Consider the following 23,351-nt stretch of genomic DNA (forward strand, 5'->3'; position numbering starts at 1 on the left):
CAGTTCGTTTACGTATAAAATTATTTATTTATTGATTTTATCTCATATGATGATTTAACAATTTTAAAATAATTCAAATTAATCAATATAAATATATTCATTGACGTTCAATCATACACGATCGATTTAATTTTAACTTGTTAACTTTCATTTATTAATAAAAAAATATATTTATAACAATCATTTTCATATCAATATTTTATCTTAAAACTTCACTCTAACAATTTTATTTGATTTGTAGTTCTTTAAACTTATTAGCAATGCACTAAAATCCTTGCTTTTCCCTTTCCCTCTGTAGGAATTCTTACAAATCAATGAAAAATAAAATATTGCTTGGAGCAAACTAAAACTAACTAGAAACGCCGTCGTTTAAGAGGTCCATTTTCCATGGGTTTTTTTGGCTTTCTTTCTTAAAATGAAAACGAGAAATATAAGAAATAACGCACAGATCTGTTTGATTTGGCTCTTATTTGATTTATCTGAGAAATCGTAGCCACAGGGAGAGAAGAGTGGCCATTGAAATTTCTTCGTCGGGTAGCTTTTTTCCTCCGTTCAAAACCCTAGATAGAGGAGAAGAGCTAGGAATTCTATATCTATTTCATTTCCGCCCCCTTCAAGAGCACTGCAAAAGAGAAAAGTATTCGAATTACGAAGACAAGGAATCGATGGATTTGGATCAGTGGATAGCAAAGGTTAAAGAAGGTCAGCATCTTTTGGAAGACGAGCTTCAGCTTCTTTGTGAATACGTAGCTCCTTTCCTCCATCTCTATACTTTCCATTTTTGAATTCTTCAACTATTAGGGTTTTACAGCGGTTACTTTTTGTCGTTTTTATATATTGATGCTTAAAATAGGGCTTCGATCGTTTCTTTTGGTGATTTGGAAATTGAGAGAAATTTAGAACAGCGTTTGATTAGTTGAAATGAAGTTCATGTCTGTAGTTGAAACTCATGAAATCTATGTTTCTTTTTTTAGTTTTCCTTTTTGAAATTATAGTATCTGTTACTGACTTAATGCTTGTAATGTATTTTTTTACACGTAATGTTTACCGTTATATTTGTTACTGTACTTGGTTTCTTTGTTATGCTTTTTAGTAGAGTGTTTTGCTCGTCATTATATTGTAAACTTGCTGTTTTATTTGCCATGAAGGTTTACTCTCTGTGTCAGTTCATCTGAAGGCAGTTCGCTGTATATTTTATTATGTAAAACATAACAGGTAAAAGAAATTCTCATTGAGGAGTCCAATGTGCAACCTGTCAACAGTCCGGTAACTGTTTGCGGTGATATCCATGGTCAATTTCATGATCTAATGAAACTTTTTCGGACAGGAGGCATGTACCAGAGACAAATTACATTTTTATGGTAAAGTTTGTATCTTTTGCCTGGAAATTTTTGTTAAATTTTATGTGATGCCAATATCTATGAAGGATGTGTGATTTCAACTAATCTATGCTAAACTTATCTGTTCGCTTTGGCAGGGAGATTTCGTTGATCGAGGTTGTAATAGTCTTGAAGTTTTCACTATTCTTTTGCTTCTTAAGGCGAGGTATGCATGGCGGATAATTGGTTAAGTATCCCTATGACATTACTTGGGTTTATATTCTAATTTTTAACCATGTACTTGGGTATATTGTTTTCGTGCTTGCAACTTGTTCATGGTCCACTGTCTAATTCCTAGCCGAATTTGCAGACCTCTAATGTATAGTGTAAACTAGTGCTCGTTCTTATTCCTTGTTGAAGCTATCATGTTGTTTTGGCAACAAGAGAGCCATAATATACCGTATTCGTTGTCATTCTTGCATTTCAGAGAGAAAAGTACTGATGCCATAAATTGGTTCTGCTATTGCTTTTCTGAGCATTTGATAAGGATATTAAATTTCTGATTCTGCTCCTTTTTCTGCTGGGTTGTCAAATGCTGTTTCTTGCTTTAAATAATAGGTAACTTTGGTTTTATCTTTATGTGTTTTGAATCATAGGTACCCAGCTAATATCACTCTCTTGCGTGGGAATCACGAAAGCCGACAACTAACTCAGGTGTGCCCGTGAATACCAAATTGGAATATGCTTATAAAAAGCTTGTAGAATATATACATGTCATGTTCGGTTATAGGTGAATTAATCTGCCTTTTTTTTCCTCTTTCTTTATTGAGGGAAAAAGGGATCTGTGCTTTTCTAAGGATTAATTTGTGAAAATCTATGGTTAAATTTTAAGATTAGCTTTCTGTATGCGAGCATCAGAGTTATTGGAAGTTATATATGCAATCATATTAGTTTGATTTTTAAGGTTGTTGTGCTCCTTTAAAGCTGGAAATTTAAGAAAAGCATCCCAAATACCAAGGACTGATCTTTTTTTTTGTGTGTGTGTATTGATCTTTACTAGGTTTATGGTTTCTATGATGAGTGCCAAAGGAAGTATGGAAATGCTAATGCATGGCGGTACTGTACAGATGTTTTTGACTACCTTACGCTTTCAGCAATTATAGATGGGACTGTAAGCATTTTCTCTCGTAAGCCTACTACATCTAAGCACCTTATTTGCATTTTGCACATCTTTGATTGTTCTATGGTTTTCTATTTTGTAGGTGCTTTGAGTACACGGTGGTCTTTCTCCTGACGTAAGAACAATTGATCAGGTAATTTTCATAATTTGAAGTTCATTATGGTTTTCTTGTAGCAAAGCATGGATAATTATGTGATAAACTGGTCTGAGACATCTCGAGTAATCAAATAAGAGAAGGGTGTGTATGGTGGAGGACAAAATTATGGTCAACAGAAGATAACTAAAGTCCTAAGAAATAATGGAGACGCCGTATGTTCCTTTTCATTGATACTACAGATTGTGTTTAGCTTTTGCTGTTATATTTTCCTTTGGAGACTTGATTTTGCAAACTTTATGGCTTTTGTCCTCGAAGAGGCTGCATTGCAGCATTGAACTTTATTGACTTTGTGATAAACTAGTCCGAGGATTAATCTTTTTTATTCTGTTTAGTTCATAACAATCCTCCAAATCTGCAGATGAATTTCTTAGTTCTTTATTGTGATCTGTATTTGTTGCTAGTTGCTACTGCAGTGAAGTCTGTAAAAACAGTTTACTTTTTGGATGAAATAAATTGGTTATCCGGAAAAAAAAAGTTAAATAAAATGCAAGTGCTTGGTCTCCCGGTTGCTTATTATAATTTGATTTCTTATGCTTAAGGGATAATTGGTTCTTTAATCACTAACAATCCGGTGGTATTTTATTTCACAAGTGCAAGTGCCAGTTTTCTTTATGAATGTAGTGATTGTTGGTTTGCTTTGTTACTTTGTTAGATAGTGTTGATGTAGTTTTCTTTTCCTCCTCTTATGCCAGATTAGGTAATCGATCGTAACTGTGAAATCCCTCATGAAGGTCCATTCTGTGATCTAATGTGGAGTGATCCTGAAGATATTGAAACATGGGCTGTCAGTCCACGTGGAGCAGGTTGGCTATTTGGGTCCGGGGTCACATCCGAGGTAACCTGTTACATCTCAGTTTATAATCATCTTGTCACACTGAAACAATAATTTCAAGTTTTTAACCTTTTTTCATCTGTTGCAGTTCAACCACATAAATAATCTTGATCTTGTTTGTCGAGCTCACCAACTCGTGCAAGAAGGTCTAAAGTATATGTTTCAAGATAAAGGCCTAGTAACTGTGAGGCACGATACTCTGGTATTTTTCTTGTTTGCCTAATGGTGTTAAGAGTTTATTAGAATTTCTTGATTATTGATTTTTTTTAAGGTATGGTCCGCCCCGAATTATTGTTACCGATGTGGGAATGTAGCTTCTATATTGAGCTTCAATGAGATTATGGTGAGAAACCTTTTTCCATGTACCTTTCTTTCCTCTTCACTTTATACGGCTGCATAAAATACCTTGCTAAGCCTCGGTTTCAAATCTTCCCAGGTCGTACTTGTGTTTATAATCTTCCATAGAACAACACTATTCATTACGCTTATTGTTATTTGCATTTCTTCAGGAGAGAGAAGTGAAGTTCTTCACCGAAACAGAAGAAAACAATCAGATGAGAGGGCCCAGGACTGGAGTTCCATATTTCTTGTAATCAAATGGAGTTGTACAATTACCTCAAACATTCGGTTTCTTAAAAGCGGCTGAACAAGAAAAGCCTTGATACGATGCTTGCATGCTCTGGTAAATTTCTGGTCCATTCTTGGCTGCAACAAGCCTTTTACCTTTAAATCTTCGTCATCAATTTCATGTTCATTCCCATACCATTGGTATTAACGTATGCTGCTTGATGTTTAGTTAATGACTTGATGACTGGTTTTGAATTATTGAGTCGTGTATTTGTTTCATTATTGTATACTGCTTTGATCTAGTTCTAAATTATCATTATATGTTTTCTTATGTGTTTTCATTTTGGGTAAAGCACACAAATGGCCACTAAATTATGTTGAAATGATTTTTTTGGTCTTAAATTTTGGAAGTTACGAAATAATTATTAAACTTCTCAAATGGTTACAAAATGGTCTTAAAACTTATCGAAATTTATCATCATTTTATAATAGCATGCAATGGATATTTTATAATAACTCGATATGTTTAATGGCCATTTGTAACTTTCAAAACTGTAAGTGATTAAAATGATCATTTTAACATAGTTTACTGACTATTTGTGTACTTTTTTTTGGGGTGGGGGACAAAATATCGGTTGATAATGATGGTTCCAATTGTAAAATATTATGAAAATATTTGTTACAAATATTAATATTGGAAAAAGATATGAAAACTTACTTTAATTTTGCTGTGAATTCTCACAAACAAAAGTTGCTGACAATCACGTATAGTACTCATTCATACAATCAATTAATCATAGAACTCGGTTTTATTTTTCAACAATCAGTAATTCAAATATTTTTTTTTGGATAAATCAGTAATTCAAATATTGCTTAAAGCAATAGGATAATTATTTCATAGGTCGATGGGGGTATTTTCAGGGTAAATCATATATTAGTCAATAATTTTTAGTTTTGTATTGATTTGGTCAGTGGAATTTAATTTTTTTAATTGTCACTGAACTTATGATATTCTTTTAATCACTAAATTGTTAAATCATTAATGACATGGTTATTGTTCATCATTCGTGTAAAATTGATGTCAAAATGTCATTTTTTGAATTGTTTTTTTAAAGAACTCACTTAAAATTGATAAAAAAGAAAATTGAAGGGTAATATTCTAATGATGAATTTGGAACATAATGAATAAGGAGATTATTTTATAATTTTTAATAATCAAATAATCAAACAAAACAACATTCGATAATTAAAGGATCATTTTGTAATTATTAATAATTAAATAAATTAATAAAATAATATCTTATAGTCATAAAACATTTGTGTACTTTACCCTTAATCTGAAAAGGTTAAATATTTTTATTCAAAACCTTATTTACGTTGAGATTGAACGTAGTAAGGCGGGGCTCTTAAAAATATCCTCAACAGAAACAAAATAAAAAATAAAAAAATGGCGGGGTTTGTACCTCCAGGTACCACCACGGTTCCGGCCGACGACGCTTCCAAGACGAATAAATCCGACGAGAAAGTCGATTACATGAATCTCCCTTGTCCTATTCCTTTCGAAGAGATCCACCGCGAAGCTCTCAGTTAGTTCTTCCCTTTCTCTCTTCCTGATCTGCTGGCTTATGTTTTTTTTTTTGTTTTTATATTTATTGATTGATAGCTATTTTTTGTGATTAGAATGAGAGCTTTCTTTCTTGCTTTCTTCTTTTCAAAATCTTTGGCATTTTTAGGTGAATTGGTTAATTTATTTGAGTGGTGTGGAGATGTTACAGATTTAGTTCCTGATTTGATTAAGGCTCTTCATAGAGCCTAAGTTTGCTCTGATTAGCTTGATTTACTGAAGTAGAGAGGAATGTATCTCTGTGAGTACGAAGAGGGAAGGTTTTGATTTTCGATTTAGTATTTTAATATACTAATGTAGTAGTGTCTTCGACCAGTGTATTGAAAGCGATGGAAAAAGTTATCGATCATTGCATTTAATACACCATTTTAGCATTATGACTGTAAGTGTTGCACGAACCAAGCGACCCCAGTCGTAAAAAAAATCCTACTGCTCACTATGAATTCGGTGCCAATTTTATTGACCCAAATGTAGGTGGTTCACCCATTATATTGATTTTTCATTATCATCCTATTGGCCTCCTAATTTGTTTTATTTTACTAAGTTAATCTAATAGTAAAATCAATAGGGTTTTCCACAGTTGATGCTTATTGGGAGGGTGTTGACTGATGGTAGATTCAATGCAAGAGTGAAATGGGATTTGACTGACAATCTTACTGTGAAGGCTAATGCTCAGGCAAATATTCTTTTCTTCTTCAAGCTTTGGTTTTCACATTTGCAGGCATAACTAATGGTTTTTCATATATAAACTAGTCGATAACCTTTTTTTTTTGTTCCAGCTCACAAATGAGCCCCATATGTCACTTGGCATGTTCAACTTTGGTTACAAGGTCAGTCACTCTTAAACTAGTTTATATCTTGACTAGTTAGGTCTCAAGCAAGAGTGAAATGGGATTTGACTGATAATCTTACTGTGAAGGCTAATGCTCAGGTAAATATTCTTTTCTTCTTCAAGTTTTGTTTTTACATTTGCAGGCGTAACTAATGGTTTTTCATTTATAAGCTAGTCGATAACCCCTTTATTTTTGTTCCAGCTCACAAATGAGCTCCATATGTCACATGGCATGTTCAACTTTGATTACAAGGTCAGTCACTCTTAAACTAGTTATATTTTGACTAGTTGGGTCTGGGTTGTGTCTGTATTATTGTTTGTTATAATCTACGAAAATAATCGAAGGAGAGGGAAAGAATAAAATAATGCAAGAGAAATCTGACTATTGATTGAATTAGGATATTACAATTATTTAAATAAACTGAGCTGCTGACTTATAATAGAATTTTTCTGCTAATGATAAAATTCTATCTAGAGATAGAGATTACAAGGCCTCCTAAACAAATGAGATTTATACACGACTGATTCTGACATTGTTTATTCCATTTTTATGTTTGCCAATTCTTTTCGTCATTTTTTTCCCTTTTTCTTTTTGGGAGATATTTTTATGTTTGTAAACCAATTTCTATGTGCCATGAAATGCGAGTTTGCATTGTCTTTTAACATTTTCTTTTCTTCGTACAGGGTAGAGACTTCAGGTCTCAGTTTCAATTAGGAAATGGTGCCTTATTTGGAGCTAGTTATTCCAGGTAAAACATGAAGCCACAATATATCTTTGCAATTACTTGTGCATACATAGATGCTAAATAATGCAGACTTTGCGATTTCTTTGTCCCTTGCAAATACTGAGATGCATGCTTGTAAAAATTTAGGCAATAGATTGTAGGACCAGGTTCATTCATCAGAGCCAGTGGACAATTGCTTTTTTGTGATAGTCACATGTATGAACATCATGATGCAAGCTCTGAAATCTGTTATTTTTTCAGATGCTGTGCCTTATTATCAATGATATGGTGTATCTTCCTTGTTTTAAATGCTAAATACCATACGGTATTTTCTTTGCTGTTTAAGAGAGGCATTGATTGTTCTCATCAGCAATCTTCTTATGAATCCACCATTTTTTGTAATTATGATTTGTTGTTATTAGTATATTAATCTGTGCCATGTTTTTTGCAGTGTCGCACCACATTTATCCTTGGGTGGTGAAGTATTTTGGGCTGGTCAGCACCGAAAGTCGGGCTTAGGTTATGCTGCCCGATATGAAACAGAAGATGGTAATTGCTGTCTGGTTTCATCCTTTATAATTGGTTTTTCAGTATTTATTTTTGCAATTGTTAGCGGGCGTTGTTTTCGACTGCCAAATATGTTTCTAAACCTGTTATAATGGTATGATTGTCATTTAGATCCCTAACCAAAATACTATAATATTACACATTTTTTTATTAATTCGGGATAAATAAAAGACAATAGATGTTTATAGACAATTTTCTATCATTTGACTTTGAACGCTTAAATCTCTAACATTCCTGATGTTCAAACCTGAAAACTCAATAAATGAGTTTGAACTCGAAAACACTGTTCATCGGAGGTGATGGTAGAGCAATTTTTATCGGGTACTGTCGATATCTGATTTGGCCGGTTTAAAATTTTTTGTTTAAGGTTTAGGGTTTGATAAATCAATGCGATCTGAGTTTGCTTATACTCTTTCCTTTATACCCATAATAATATATTCAAACCAGTGTCAGATTTTATGTATAAAATGGTCGAAGAAAATATATTGATAAGAGTATTTAAATTATTAGTTTCAAATTTTAGTATTAGAATAGAATTAATGTCATCATATCTCCCTAAACTATAACTATCTTTTAAATTTGGTCCTTAACTTTTAAATATTCTAATTCATCCCCAAACTATGAATCACATTATAAGTTAGTCCTTAAACTTTTGAACATTCTAATTTCATCTAAATTCATCCAAGCATGTAACCTAATTTATTTTTTCAAATATATAATAATATAACTTGGCCTAACGATTTTACTAACAAGGGATGTGATCAATATATACATATAGTTTGGGATAAAATTGGAATGTTCAAAAGGTTTAGGGATCAATGTAGAATGAACGTCTTTAGTTTGGGGATGAAATTGGAATATTTAGAACCTTAGGGACCAATTTAAAATGAGGGTCATACTTTAAGGACACGTGATGCAATTAACTCATAGAAATATAAAGGTAAATGTATTGAATAGACGGATCTTAATTTAATTCAATATCAACTCAAGTAAACAAAACAAGATTAACATAAATCAAAGAGAAAAGGTAAGTTTTCTGTCTTCTACTCGGTGCTTTCCCTTTGTGCAATCAAAGAACAAAGTCTTTTGGTTTCATTTCCATCTTCAATGTCTCAGGTTTGCTTCAGCTTTAAGTTTTCTGTTTGTTTGTTCATGGGAGAGTAGAAATCAAAGCGATCATTGGATATGGGTTTAATTTTCTCTTCGGGGTCTAGGCCGAGTCAGGAACCTGTTGAAAATGAGGTAATTATAGGGTCAGGACGAGATCGGATAGGATCATCTGTGGGAAGTGTTTATCAATGGCCTCAGAATTCCAGGAATTCTGGCGTAGACAACACTCGTACCGAACCACCACAGTCGTCGGCCAAGCCGACTCTATGGCTTCCGAGTCCACCTTCATCGATGAAAACATCTTCATCGTTCACAACCCGAGAACCACCTTCACCACCTAAATATCGGATGCCGTCTAAACCATCCATACCGACTCTGAAACAATTGTCTTCATCTACTAAGCCGAATCCAACCCCTAAGCCAACTCTATCCTCTCTGCCTTCTAGTTCGACCACACGACAAGGGGAAGGAATGTACAAGCTGGGCGATCCGAAGGATAAATTACCTATTTACATGATTCCAGCCGTACCGACCCCAAAACTGTCGTCTTCATCTACTAAGCTGAATCCATCCCTTAAGCCAACACTATCCTCTCTGCCTTCTAGTTCGACCACACAACAAGGGAAAGGAATGTACAAGTTGGTCGATCCGAAGGATAAATTACCTATTTACATGATTCCAGAGGACATCAAGGACTTGATTAAGAGAGACATTGTGCCCGACGTTCTGAAAAAACCATCGTCTCCCTCAACGTACAAAGATTACTTTGCAGCTCTTCTGTACGCCGAAGATTACTAAATGGAATCTGATTCTATCCATTTGTATAATTTGATGATTTCTGGTTGGAGAATGTAACTTTGCAGTTGCAACCAGCATCAATCGATCAAAAGTCTGGACGAAATAAGCATTCAGAGATGGATGATAAAACTTTTTGTGGTATTTAAGCTGGATTCTCTTTCTAAGACACAGCGGCCGTATATTCTGTCGAGGGACTTCGTCTTTGCAAAACGGCTAGGCAAAGAAATCGAGCCATTTCAGGTTGACTCCTACTCTTCGCATTTAAGATAATAGTTCGGGTTTGAGTGTTGGACTCGGATATGCGTGAATGCATGTGACATCTTAATCTTTCCTCAATCCTTTGTTACACTCTCGTGTTGTTTCAGGGAGTTATATATAGGGTGCAAAAGAGTGAGACCGTCCTAGTCGAATTCGGAGATGAGTTCCATTCTCAGCATGCTTCATCCTGCAGATATAATATCCGGTTCTCATTCAATAGAGTCTGCTTGAAAAGGGCTCACCAAGCAGTTGCAGCTGTGTCCCCGTCTTTGATCGGGAAGTTCCTTTTCCCCAACTCTATCTCCCAACATCCTATGCGTATCTCAGAATGTTTTAATTTTTACAACCAAGATCTTGATCAGGATGAAAAGTTCGCTGTTCATCGTATTTTGAATGTTCGAGGCCCTCCTCCGTTCTTAGTAAAGGGCACTCTCTGTGCAACGAACAATGGTTATTCTGAATCCTTTTCAAAGCGACTTTCAAGAACTGGACTGGTTGTTATAGAAGCGGTACTGCAAATTTATCTACGCCATCCACAGTCAAAGATCCTTGTCTTTGCACCTACAAATATCACATGCGATGTGCTAACGAGATGCTTGAAAATGGAAATTCCACAGTCCGATATATTCAGAGCCAATGCTACATTCAGAGAGTTCGAGGAGGTCCCTATTGATATCCTCTCATCCTGCCTATACAAAACAGAAGCTGAATGTTTCAGTTGTCCTTCGCTCCGAGAGCTAAAGGAATTCCGAGTAATATTTTCAACTTTTACGAGCAGCTATCGCCTGTACACTGAAGGCATACCTGCCGGACATTTTAGCCATATCTTCATGGTGGATGCTTCTTCAGCCACTGAACCTGAGACGATGGTGGCATTGGCAAACTTGGCTGATGAGAGTACAACCCTGATAGTTACTGGTGCACCCGGAAATCGTTCAAGCACTGTCCGTGCAGATATTGCAAGGGAGAAGGGACTGAAAATATCTTACTTCAAAAGGCTTTCGGAGCATAGTTCGTACAAGAATAGCAATTCGATGTTCATTGCACAGCTCAAGGAAAAAGCCTAGGTGCCGGGGGAGAAATGCAGGGGAACAAATGAACAAGGCCAAAAAAATCACTTCAAAGACTACAAGAAGCTGAAAACTAAAATATAGTTGTGAATTTGTGTGATATTTCTTTCTTGGAACACTTCTGTCTACTTCCCATATTATATAAAGTCGCTCTCTAAAGACTTTCAACCTTCGTCACTGACCATTGTAACAACACTGATGACTAAACAATGAAAATTCATCGACATTTCGGAACAAAATACGAATGACAGATGAGTCAAACTAGACATATTTATCACCTGATTCAGCATCTGCCGGACTGAAAACAGAAGAATGAAGATTACCATCTTAACTAAAACGCCTATCAATATGATCGACTCCGTAAGATACAGAGCATAATGGTAAGAAATGCTAGAAAGGCTTGTGCCATATTTTTGTTGCAATCCAATCAATATTGGAAGAGAGAGAGAATCGGTTGAAGTTTCTAGCTTTAACTGCAAGCTACCACAACATAGCTTCTTAAATTTAACATCAGAAAATATTAAGAAACTTGTCGGAAGTATAAAATTGTTAGAAATAACCAATTATGCCTCTCTAGACAACCGGCCTCTATAGATTACAAACTGGAAAGATCATCAAATCCACCCATCATAAAAAATGAAAGCATTAAGAAGATAAAGTTTAACATCACCAACAATGAAGTTCTAAGAAATCCTTTTCGCAGCATCGTCGGAACTTAATGATAGTAATCACACAATTCCTAACTTGAAGGAGATAACTGCTTTATTTTTGCTTGTAAAACTACTCCAGCTTCATCAGCCAACGTTTTCTTCTTGGATGCAACCTACATGTTAAATTAGACAGTTCTGTTACCACAATCAAAGCATATTCAAAGAACATAGGCGACATAATCATGTCAGCCGAAAGAAAGCACGAATATTAAAGTGAAGGAAATCCATCTCAACTTGATTAATTAAGCTCAAGTGTTCTGAGTTTTAGTTACATTTTTTTTCTGTTACCCCAAGAGAGCCATAATTAGTATCACCCTGCAATAAGAAATTACAAACATGCATTCGACTAGCACATGTACAAAACACAACTTATCACAAGAGTGACGAATCCTTCCTACCCCATGGTAAGGTTTTCCATCTAACAATATCAGTCGAATAATCGTTAAAGCAATCAATATAGGGACAAATTACAACTACCCATGAACTCGGATTTACTCTAAGTCGTTTATGCATCTACCTTTACGAGGTGATGTCTAGCTATTTGAGGATACCAATGCCGGAGAGCTTAGTACCATCCAGCAACGAGAGATTACAAAGAATGTATCCACCCGCAAGCATACGGAACCAGACTAACCAGAAGATAGGTGACCTTTCCTTCTTCACAGTGAGGTTTTCCATCTAACAACATCGGTTTAAGAAGCTTTAAAGCAATCAAATCCAGTGGACAACTAACTTAAAAGTACTCATGAAGCCTGAAACTTAGTCTTATAAGTTCATCAATCCACCTTTAATAGCTGATATCTAATTGGTTTAAAAACTAACAAGTACCCATCAACTTTAACCATGGAATAATAGAACTCTTACAATAAAATACTTCTTTCCATCAAAAGAGTGATGGTCTAAAGCAAGAATAAAGGTACCTCAATGAGTTGGTCGAAATTGGATTTCAGTAAGTTGATCTTACGCTCGCAATAATCTTTGCCTTCAGCCATAGTTTTCTGGAAAATGAAATTCCAATGCAAAACAAACAAGGGAAAATTAGATCATACTCCAGCTGATTGAAGAAAGCAATAAATCAGAGAAAAAAAATATCATATCAATAAACAATAAAATATAGACCTCAACGAAGTATCCAGTGCCGATATCGACGAGAACCTTGTCGGCATCGTCAAGTGTTCCCGGAACATAGAGCGAAGCAGTGAGAGGAACCAGCATTTTCTTCCCTAAAGAAAAAAAAAATTATCAAAGCAAATATTGTACTACTAAAAAAAGTAAGTGAAATAAGGTGATTTGATAGAAGATGGATGAATGATGGACCTTGGGGGCGGAGGGAAAGGTCGTGGAGGGCGGCGGAGGCGTTCTCTAGGCGGCCGGTGGCGGTGCGGATGTTGTTGAGGCTGTCTTGTAAGAGATTGACTTCAATATCAGCTTGTTCTTTCACTGCTTTGAGCTGATCCAAGCTCATCTTATCCAAGTCCGCCGTTCTAATCACTTGCTGGCTTCCTGCTCCCCTTGACGACGCCATTATTTTTGCTTTTTCTTTCAGCTAATCGTACCCTTTCTCTTATATTGAAAAATGAATTCGAAATTTTAGATTAAATCACAAATCCTAAATCTCCCCAAACCCTATTCCATTAATTAGAAAGAATAGTATACCATTAACCCGTATTATACATTATCATTGAAAAAATAATAGGGTAAATTACGCATTTAGTAATTAAACTATCAATTTTTAAAAAATCATATCTAAAGTTTAGTTTTTATTTCATTTTAGTACTCTATTCAAAATTTAAAGTTAAATTTTGAAAAAAATGAAAGTTTAGGTACTAAAATGGACCAAAATTAATATTTTAGGTGCTAAACGCGTTAATTTTTTAATGACATGTATTAAAATGAAACAAAAACTAAACGTTAGGCATGATTTTGAAAAAAATTAAACGTTAGGTATTAAAATGGATTGAAATTGATAGTTTAAGTACTAAATGCATAATTTACCCCCAAAAAATTCATAAGTAATGTATAGAAAATATTAATTATTTTCTAAACTATATTTAAATCTTTTAAAAATAGATTATAAAATCCTTAATATTTTTAAAAAAAAATTACAAGTGATTAGTTTTTTTTGACTAATACAAATGATTAGTTAATATAATAAAATAAGTCCACAATATCTTTTAAACAAACATTAAATTCAATTTAATAAATCTTTATAGAACTTAAATCAAATGTAAATAATTTTATAAATAAACCATTAGTTATTATTTTTATTTTCAATTATATGTAATTTTTTAAGAAGTGAAAGTTCTTCCTTTTATTTTGTATATCAATTTTAAGAAGTAAAAGTTACAAAATGGTCCTTTGATTATAGAATGTTTATTTGTTAAGTCCATCAACTATAAGAAATTATAAAATGATCACCAAATTATTCATTATATTCCAAGATCGTCCTTTTCTATTAAAAAAATTGACTGTTCTCTAAGCTGGACGTTAATATGATGATCGAATATGATAGTCATTTGAGATCTTGGGATCATATTTTATTATATCACAATCAGCATGTTAGCATTCAGCTAGAATATCGTCAAATTTTTAACGAAAAATGATGAGTTTGAAACTTAATGAATAATCATGTAACAATTTATAACTTTTAATAATCAAGGGACTTAATAAAACAATACTCTATAGTCGGAGGACCATTTGTGCACTTTACCCTAAACTAAAATAGAAACGCAAACATTTCGAATTTGAATTTTATAAAGGAGATAGATAAAATTATATAATAAATAATAGACAAGTTAATAATATTTGACAATTAAATCTTAGTTTAATCATTATTAGTATTACAGTAACTTGGGTAATGTAGAATTTTTTTAATATCATAGATTAAACGTACTTTACCGTAAAATTAACTCGACACATAAGCTTCAAACTATCTTCAAAATGTAACCACAGGTTGGGGTGTTCCCCTACACTTAATTTAGCATATCCATGTTCAGGGGCGGACCTCCATGATGCCCGGGGTATCCCGGGCAACCCCTCATCCAAGGGCGGACCTCCATGGTGCTCGGAGTATTCCAAACAACCCTTCCACAAGTGTCACCCCTAATACAAGTGTCACCCATAAAAAAAGCCACTCCTGGGGCTCTTGAAACCCCTGAATTTTTGTCCTGAGTCCGTCTCTGTCCATGTTATGCATAAAATCGACCATCTCCATGTTATGAATCAAATAACTTACACAAAAATCAACATAAAATAACTAAATAAGATTGCATTTATAAAATAGTTATCACAAACTTATTTTGAACAAAAAGAGAAGAAGAAAAAAACATTTTACTTATTTTAATTAAAATTTCTAATCATGCTATTAATTTCATGTTTAAATTTGTATCAACTTTTTTTTTAAATCTAAAAGGAAAAAAAAGAGGCAATATAATAAACCACACAATCCATAATACAACAATGAATGAACATAGTAAATGAAACTATCATAAATAACCAAAGCTGTAAAACGTTCAAATGTATGTATATGTAAAATCTCAAATACCAAACTATAACTTCCTTAAAATGTATGTAACCAAACTAAAGCTTATTTCTCCATTTTTACACATGAACTCTGCTTTCCCATATTCGAAAGAACCTAATTTGTCACCATCCCCCGCATGTAAGAAATAGCTGATGTTTCACTGTACTTCATGCCAATTATAAAAATCTCAGTTAGGGTTCCATTACACAAATGATCCAACAAATGTACATTCAAATTGAACACGAAAATGCAGGGAATACGATATAATTCATATCCGTGATGATATATTCGGGCATAGACACAGAATATGTTCCTCTTGAGGACCATTCACACACAAGAAAAAACCAAACACGCGCATGACAAACAGATACTCATATCAGACACTTGAATCCAAACACAAGTGCCATAACTAGCAATATACTTGATGAGACAAGAAACCCCAAGTTCTGCAGATTTTTCCTCCCATTCTAGTGGTTAAACAACAAATAACCTATCTATCTTTCCATCTAACAAAACATACATAGCACTTGAAAATATGGAACTTTGAAGACAAGAATCGTACATTTTACTATTTGAAAATTTTTACTATCAAACTCATAACTTAAAGCTATTTTTCAGGACAGTATCCTACACCAAATACTACAACACCCTATACGCATTTGAACATGTGAACCGGCGTAACATAACTCATACCTGTTGCACCCGTATACCAGCATACTACACTAAATTTATCAAACAAATGGTAAAAGTCCTAAAAGACTACAATAAATTTATCAAAGAAGTGACAAGTCCTAAGACACTAATAAAGCAACATCAAGTTGATGAAAATTCGATAAGCTCATTATATTCTGCATATTCCTGCAAAGTTCTTTGCCAAAACAACAATAGGCAAGCTTCATCTATTTAACTGGTAAAATAATTTGACCATCATTGAACACCGTATATGATGAAGCACATGAAAATGAACTATAGTTCCAATATTCAACAACACAAAATTGAAACCAACATAAGGACAAAGAATGGCATGAGAGGAATACTCACGATACTCAATCCAAACCTTCTTGCCTGGGTTCGGGATTATCACCTGAGCCACGACTCCCGAAAGGCCAGGGCAGCGATATCCTAAAACTCCTTTCTACAATCCGATTATCCCCTGTTGAGCTCTGCACACTACTAGCAGCAGCGCTACCGCTGCCATCACTACCACCACGAGTGCCAGGTGCCCCACGAACCCTCCTCTCATAATCAGGTGTTAAAAGTTTCAAAGTTTGGCAACCAACTTTGGAAAATGTTTTTTTCAAAGTTTGGTAAATGTTTCTTTGAAAAATGTTTTTCAAAGTTTGGTAAAATTTTGGTAGATGTTTGTTGAAAATAGGAATGGGTAAATTCACTTTAGTCATTGCACTTTAGGGTATTTTCAAAGATTAGTCCCTAAGTTTCTACTATAAATACCCTTACCCATTTAGCTTCAAAATCATCCCAAAACATTTCTTTCTTCCTATACTAGAGAGCTTTCTTGTGAGTAGTGAGTGTTTTGTAAACACCTGTAAATTTTCTCTCTTAGTAAAAGATCTGCAGCAGCCCGGAGACGTAAGCACAATTGGCTGAACTCCGTTATCAATTTTCGGGTATTATTTTTCCGCTTTTATTTCGCATTCTCACTAATCTGGTTATAGGGAAATTACTTGTACTCGGTTTATTTTCCTAACAACTGGTAATCAGAGCTTTTGGTTGTGAATTTTGTCAAATTTTCTGCGAGGTTACTATTCATTACTATTCACGTGAATAGTGAATTTCGTGAATAGTGAAATTCGGTCGGCGATACGAGTTTGTCGACGGTGGTGTTCTAATACACAGTGATTCGCAAGAATTGTCAGAAACGATCCAAACGAAGCCAGATTCGAGTGGGAGCGATGGCTGCAGACGAAGGGAAGGTGAAAATTGAAAAGTTCGATGGTGCGGACTTTGGCTTTTGGAAGATGCAGATTGAAGATTTTTTGTACCAGAAAAATCTATATCAACCTCTCTCAGGAAAGCAACCAGAGGGCATGAAGGATGAAGATTGGGCTCTTCTCGACAGACAAGCCCTCGGAGTTATCCGACTGACGTTATCCCGCAATGTTGCTTTTAACATAGCAAAGGAAAAGACCACGGCGGGTCTTATGGCGGCTCTCTCCAGTATGTACGAGAAGCCATCGGCCTCAAACAAAGTTCATTTGATGAGGCGATTATTCAATTTGCGGATGACGGAAGGGGCATCGGTGGCACAACACCTAAATGAACTCAACACAATCACAACCCAGTTGAGTTCAGTGGAAATTGAGTTCGATGATGAAGTTCGAGCTTTAATTCTCTTATCATCTCTACCAGACAGTTGGAATGCTACTGTTACAGCAGTCAGCAGTTCGTCGGGAAACAGCAAATTAAAATTTGACGATGTTCGGGATCTGGTACTGAGTGAAGAAATTCGACGGAGAGAATCGGGTGAAGCATCAACCTCCTCAGCCTTGCACACGGAGTCTAGAGGAAGAACTTCAGAAAGATATTCAAATCGTGGCAGATCAAAATCCAGACGGGAAAAATCTAGAACGGGAAAGAAAGATTTTACCTGTTATAATTGTGGCAAGAAAGGTCACTTTAAAAGAGATTGCCGAGCACTGAAGAAAGATACCGGTGCACAGGAATCTGCCAACGTGACAGAGGAGACAGGTGATGCCATGATTCTAAGCGTCAACAGTCCGATTGAATCATGGATCTTGGATTCAGGGGCATCTTTCCACTCCACCCCATGCCAAGAAATCATGGAGAACTATGTCAGTGGTGATTTTGGGAAGGTTCATCTTGCTGATGATGAAACCTTAAAGATCGTCGGAAAAGGAGACATCCGACTAAAGTTGCCAAACCAGACCACCTGGAAGCTGACAGGAGTGAGACATATTCCTGGCCTCAAAAGAAATCTGATTTCTGTTGGACAGCTTGATGGAGAAGGATATAGCACAACCTTTTCAGGCTGTGAATGGAAGATTACCAAAGGAGCACTCGTCATTGCTCGTGGTAAGAAGACTGGTACTCTCTATGTAACCTCCAATTTAGAGAATATCATTGCAGTAGCAGATGCTGATGGAAAATCAAACCTATGGCACCAAAGGCTCGGCCATATGAGCGAGAAAGGGATGAAGACACTTTTGTCAAAAGGGAAGCTGCCGGATCTAAAGAATGTAGATGTCGGACTATGCGAGGATTGCATCTTTGGCAAACAAAAGAAAGTCAGTTTTGCAAAGATTGGCAAGACACCCAAGACAGAAAGGTTAGAATTGATTCATACTGATGTATGGGGACCATCCCCAGTTCCATCTCTTGCAGGCTCACTATATTATGTCACCTTCATCGATGATTCAACAAGGAAGGTGTGGGTTTATTTTCTGAAGAAGAAATCAGAAGTCTTTGATACCTTCAGAAAATGGAAGGCCATGGTGGAAAATGAGACTGGTTTGAAAGTCAAGCGGTTGAGGTCTGACAATGGAGGAGAGTACAGAGACAGTAGATTCAGAGATTTCTGTGCAAACAATGGGATCAAGATGGAGACAACAGTTCCCAAGACACCGCAACATAATGGTGTAGCAGAGCGCATGAACAGAACTCTGAATGAACGTGCCAGAAGTATGAGGATACATGCCGGCTTGCCCAAATTTCTATGGGCTGAAGCAATCAACACTGCAGCTTACTTGATCAACCGTGGGCCCTCAGTTCCTTTGGATGGCAGAATACCAGAGGAAGTTTGGAGCAAGAAAGAAATAAACCTTTCACACTTAAGAGTGTTTGGTTGTATTTCTTATGTACACATAGACTCTGCTGAAAGAAGTAAGCTTGATGCTAAGTCCAACAAATGTGCCTTTGTTGGTTATGGCGGTGATGAGTTCGGTTACCGGTTTTGGGACTATGAAAATCGGAAGATCATCAGAAGCAGAGACGTCATTTTCAATGAAAATGTGATGTACAAAGATAGATCAACCGCAGAATCAAGTAATACCGAAGCTGAAACAAAGGAATTTGCTGAGTTCGAGGAGATTTCTGGAAATGATGTTCAGATCAATCCTGAAGCAGTTCAAGAAGAACCAGGCACACCAGAACTGAGACGCTCCTCCAGAATTCCTAAACCAATCCAACGGTATTCTCCTTCTTTACACTACTTGTTGCTGACTGACAATGGTGAACCAGAGTGCTATGATGAAGCAATGCAAGTGGAGGATTCAGTCAAGTGGGAGTCTTCCATGAAAGATGAGATGGACTCGCTTATGTCAAATCAGACATGGGAATTAGCTGAATTACCACCAGGCAAGAAAGCGCTCCACAACAAGTGGATTTACAGGATCAAAGAAGAGCACGATGGGAGCAAACGCTACAAAGCAAGATTGGTTGTCAAAGGCTTTCAGCAAAAAGAAGGTATTGACTACAATGAAATTTTCTCTCCAGTCGTAAAATTGTCTACAATCAGACTGGTGTTGAAAATTGTAGCTGCAGAGAATTTACATCTTGAGCAGTTAGATGTAAAGACAGCTTTCCTTCATGGTGATTTGGAGGAAGAAATCTATATGAGGCAGCCAGAAGGCTTCATAGAGGCAGACAAGAAAAACCTGGTATGCAGGTTGAAGAAGAGCTTGTATGGTTTAAAACAAGCTCCTAGACAGTGGTACAAGAAGTTCGATAGCTTCATGAGTAGCAGTGGTTTTATCAGATGCCAAGCAGATCATTGTTGCTACATCAAAAGGTTCGACAACAGCTTCATTATTTTATTATTGTACGTTGATGACATGCTCGTTGCAGGCTCAGACATGCAAGAGATTATACACTTGAAGCAAAAATTGTCGAAGCAGTTTGCTATGAAGGATCTGGGCGCTGCAAAGCAGATTCTTGGGATGAGGATCAAGAGAGACACAAAGTCGGGGACTTTGATGTTATCACAGGCTGAGTACATCAACAAAGTACTCTCCAGGTTCAACATGCAAGATGCTAAACCAGTAAGTACACCTTTAGGTGTTCATTTCAGACTCTCCAAAGACCAATCACCAAAGACGGAGGAAGAACGTGCACACATGGTGAAGGTGCCGTATGCCTCAGCAATTGGAAGTCTGATGTATGCCATGGTTTGTACCAGACCAGATATTGCTCATGCAGTGGGAGCTGTTAGCAGGTACATGAATAATCCGGGCAAGGTACACTGGGAAGCAGTCAAATGGATCCTCAGATATCTTCGTGGTACCACAAACAAAGCACTTTGTTTCAAAGGTGGAGATATGATACTGACAGGCTATGTAGATGCTGACTTAGCCGGAAATGTCGACATCAGAAGGAGCACTACAGGGTATGTCTATACTCTAGGAGGAACTGCAGTGAGTTGGGTTTCTCAACTACAGAAGATAGTTGCTCTCTCCACAACTGAAGCAGAATATGTCGCTGTTACGGAAGCCAGCAAGGAGATGGTTTGGCTCCAAAGTTTCTTGGAAGAGTTAGGCAAGAAACAAGAAAACAATATCTTGTATTGCGACAGTCAAAGTGCTATCCATCTAGCAAAGAATCCGTCTTTTCATTCCAGGACAAAGCACATACAATTGAGATATCATTTTATCCGGTCTCTTCTGGAAGATGGGATTTTGAAACTTGAAAAGATTAGTGGAGCTCAAAATCCGGCAGACATGTTGACAAAGACGGTGACTACGGACAAACTGAAGTTGTGTTCAACTTCAGTTGGCATGCTAGAATAAATAGACCAGACATGCTGCTGCATTGATCGAGGTGTGAAGACATATTAAAATCAGTCTTCAAGTGGGAGATTGTTAAAAGTTTCAAAGTTTGGCAACCAACTTTGGAAAATGTTTTTTTCAAAGTTTGGTAAATGTTTCTTTGAAAAATGTTTTTCAAAGTTTGGTAAAATTTTGGTAGATGTTTGTTGAAAATAGGAATGGGTAAATTCACTTTAGTCATTGCACTTTAGGGTATTTTCAAAGATTAGTCCCTAAGTTTCTACTATAAATACCCTTACCCATTTAGCTTCAAAATCATCCCAAAACATTTCTTTCTTCCTATACTAGAGAGCTTTCTTGTGAGTAGTGAGTGTTTTGTAAACACCTGTAAATTTTCTCTCTTAGTAAAAGATCTGCAGCAGCCCGGAGACGTAAGCACAATTGGCTGAACTCCGTTATCAATTTTCGGGTATTATTTTTCCGCTTTTATTTCGCATTCTCACTAATCTGGTTATAGGGAAATTACTTGTACTCGGTTTATTTTCCTAACATCAGGATCATCCGTAGGCAATTCATGACGACACACAGGGCACGAATTATGCAATTCCAGCCACGGAAATAAACAATCTTTATGATAAAGATGCTTACAAGGCATTTGCATCGCTTGAGTCCCTTCCTCGAACTCGTCCATGCAAACTGCACACTGGTTGAACTCCGAATTCAAGTGATTCTTCGTTATCTTCACCGACGGTAGAGCATCCATAGCTGATTTCGATGCCGGCGGCGTTCCATATCTATTCGGGTCATTCTCAGCAAGCTGCTGGATCAGTTGCTCGAGTCCCGGTCCGATGAAATAATCCCCAATGTTAGCTGGAAGCCGAAAGCCCGGCTCAGACGAATTATTTTCAATCACAAACTGGATATTCGCCCCACTCGAACGGAGATCGTTAAGATGATTCTGGAAGAAGGTAAACGGATCGAAGGCGACCGGGTCACCCCGACCTGACCGCGACGACCCGAATACATTAGCGGTGCTACGGTCAGCGGAAGCCGGGGATGATGAAGATAAAAGGAGGGGTAGAAGGGCAGAGAACGGATCCGGTAACGATGAATGGAGATCGTCAAACGGAATTTGACCCGGATTAAGGAAGTCGAAGCCGGAATTAGGGTTAGGGTTTTCGTACTCTTCGAGGAAGCCGTCATTGCATAAGGGACAAGAAGGGTCAGAGGAAGGGGAGATTGTTACGGTGACGGTACGGTTACATTGGTAGCAAAAGAAATCTTTGTCGGTTACCAAGGCGATAGCGGGGCCGGTGACGTTCCCGGTGTACGACATGTTTTCACGAATGAGAGAGAGAGAGAGAGAGAGAGGGAAATGTTAAGTCTGAGGGTTTTTCTGAAAAATAAAAATATTTATATTGTGAGACACATTTTACATTTTCTTCAAAGAGTCTTCTAGCAAATGCATGCGCTTTCCAAACTAAAATTTTAAGGGTAAATTATATGTTTAATTCCTGAACTATTAGTTTTGATTAATTTTAACAATTAAACTTTTAATTTTTTAAAAGCATATTTAACGTTTAGTTTTTATATCGTTTTAGTACCTTATTGTAAAAAACTTAATGTGGAACCTCTTTTATGGGTAAATTACATTATTCATCACTCAACTATCTTCTCACTACTATTTTGGTCACTAAAATTTAAATTTTTTAAATTTAATTACTTCAATTTTAAATTACTCCTAATTTAATCACTATAATTTTCAAATTTATTTTTTATTTTTAATTATATATTAATAAAATAATAATAAAGGTGGTATAACACAAAAATTATTAATAAAATAAAGGATAAATTATGTGTTTGTAACCTAAACTATTAGTTTTGGTCAATAAAAACTTTAGTTTTTGCTTCATTTTAGTACACCCCTTCAAAATTTAACGTTAAGTTTTGAACATATTGAATGTTTAGGTACTAAAACAAACCAAAACGGATAGTTTAGGTACTAAACGCGTTAAGTTTTGAACAGTGAGGTACTAAAATGAAATGAAAACTAAACGTTAGGTATAATTTTGAAAAATTGAAAGTTTAGGTACTGAAACATAACAAAAATGATAGTTTAGGTACTAAATGCATAGTTTACCAAAAAAATTAGTGACTAAAATATGAGCAGTATAAAAGTTGAGTAGTTAAATTGAAAATTTTGAACTTTAGTAACAAAATAGGAGTGAGAATATAGTTGAATGATAAAAATGTAATTTACCCATAAAAAATGCAGCGCGGTTAAGTTTTTAAGACAAGGTACTAAAATGAAACAAAAATTAAACATTATATATGATTT

At 35.9% G+C, this 23,351-nt stretch overlaps 3 protein-coding genes, 1 long non-coding RNA gene and 1 pseudogene across 9 annotated transcripts; 2 read left to right on the forward strand and 3 right to left on the reverse strand.

The window, feature by feature from the left end:
* The first annotated feature begins 481 nt into the window (after positions 1-481).
* On the forward strand, positions 482-21,056 carry LOC120176030 (annotated as a pseudogene).
* On the reverse strand, positions 3,709-4,098 carry LOC120176031. The gene is made up of 2 exons (XR_005521292.1): positions 3,972-4,098; positions 3,709-3,893 (listed from the first exon to the last, which is right to left on the reverse strand). It is a non-coding gene; the product is annotated as an uncharacterized LOC120176031 (long non-coding RNA).
* On the forward strand, positions 5,682-11,184 carry LOC120176025 (mitochondrial import receptor subunit TOM40-1-like). Of its 5 annotated transcripts, XM_039182543.1 has the most exons (7): positions 5,682-6,149; positions 6,260-6,355; positions 6,714-6,764; positions 7,196-7,260; positions 7,688-7,785; positions 8,920-9,951; positions 10,077-11,184. In XM_039182543.1, exons 2-6 carry the CDS (start codon positions 6,263-6,265, stop codon positions 8,934-8,936), a joined length of 324 nt encoding a protein of 107 aa, XP_039038474.1. In that variant the 5' UTR covers positions 5,682-6,149; positions 6,260-6,262; the 3' UTR covers positions 8,937-9,951; positions 10,077-11,184. The 5 variants fall into 5 exon arrangements, with proteins under 5 accessions (XP_039038474.1, XP_039038473.1, XP_039038472.1 ...); XM_039182542.1 differs by lacking the exons at positions 8,920-9,951; positions 10,077-11,184 and having other exon boundaries at positions 5,682-6,153; positions 7,688-8,243; XM_039182541.1 differs by lacking the exons at positions 5,682-6,149; positions 8,920-9,951; positions 10,077-11,184 and having other exon boundaries at positions 6,160-6,355; positions 7,688-8,241.
* LOC120176028 (probable prefoldin subunit 5) lies at positions 11,560-13,383 on the reverse strand. The gene is made up of 4 exons (XM_039182547.1): positions 13,067-13,383; positions 12,869-12,972; positions 12,670-12,747; positions 11,560-11,862 (listed from the first exon to the last, which is right to left on the reverse strand). Exons 1-4 carry the CDS (start codon positions 13,272-13,274, stop codon positions 11,779-11,781), a joined length of 474 nt encoding a protein of 157 aa, XP_039038478.1. The 5' UTR covers positions 13,275-13,383; the 3' UTR covers positions 11,560-11,778.
* Positions 15,238-22,396, reverse strand: LOC120176027 (E3 ubiquitin-protein ligase RING1-like). 2 transcript variants are annotated; one of them, XM_039182545.1, is made up of 3 exons: positions 21,564-22,396; positions 16,314-16,516; positions 15,238-15,444 (listed from the first exon to the last, which is right to left on the reverse strand). In XM_039182545.1, exons 1-2 carry the CDS (start codon positions 22,347-22,349, stop codon positions 16,319-16,321), a joined length of 984 nt encoding a protein of 327 aa, XP_039038476.1. In that variant the 5' UTR covers positions 22,350-22,396; the 3' UTR covers positions 15,238-15,444; positions 16,314-16,318. The 2 variants fall into 2 exon arrangements, with proteins under 2 accessions (XP_039038476.1, XP_039038477.1); XM_039182546.1 differs by having other exon boundaries at positions 15,421-15,437; positions 16,310-16,516.
* Between the last annotated feature and the right edge of the window lie 955 nt (positions 22,397-23,351).

This window comes from Hibiscus syriacus, unplaced genomic scaffold, assembly GCF_006381635.1.
Source record: "Hibiscus syriacus cultivar Baekdansim isolate YM2019G1 unplaced genomic scaffold, ASM638163v2 tig00112225_pilon, whole genome shotgun sequence".
Classification (NCBI taxonomy): Eukaryota; Viridiplantae; Streptophyta; class Magnoliopsida; order Malvales; family Malvaceae; genus Hibiscus; species Hibiscus syriacus.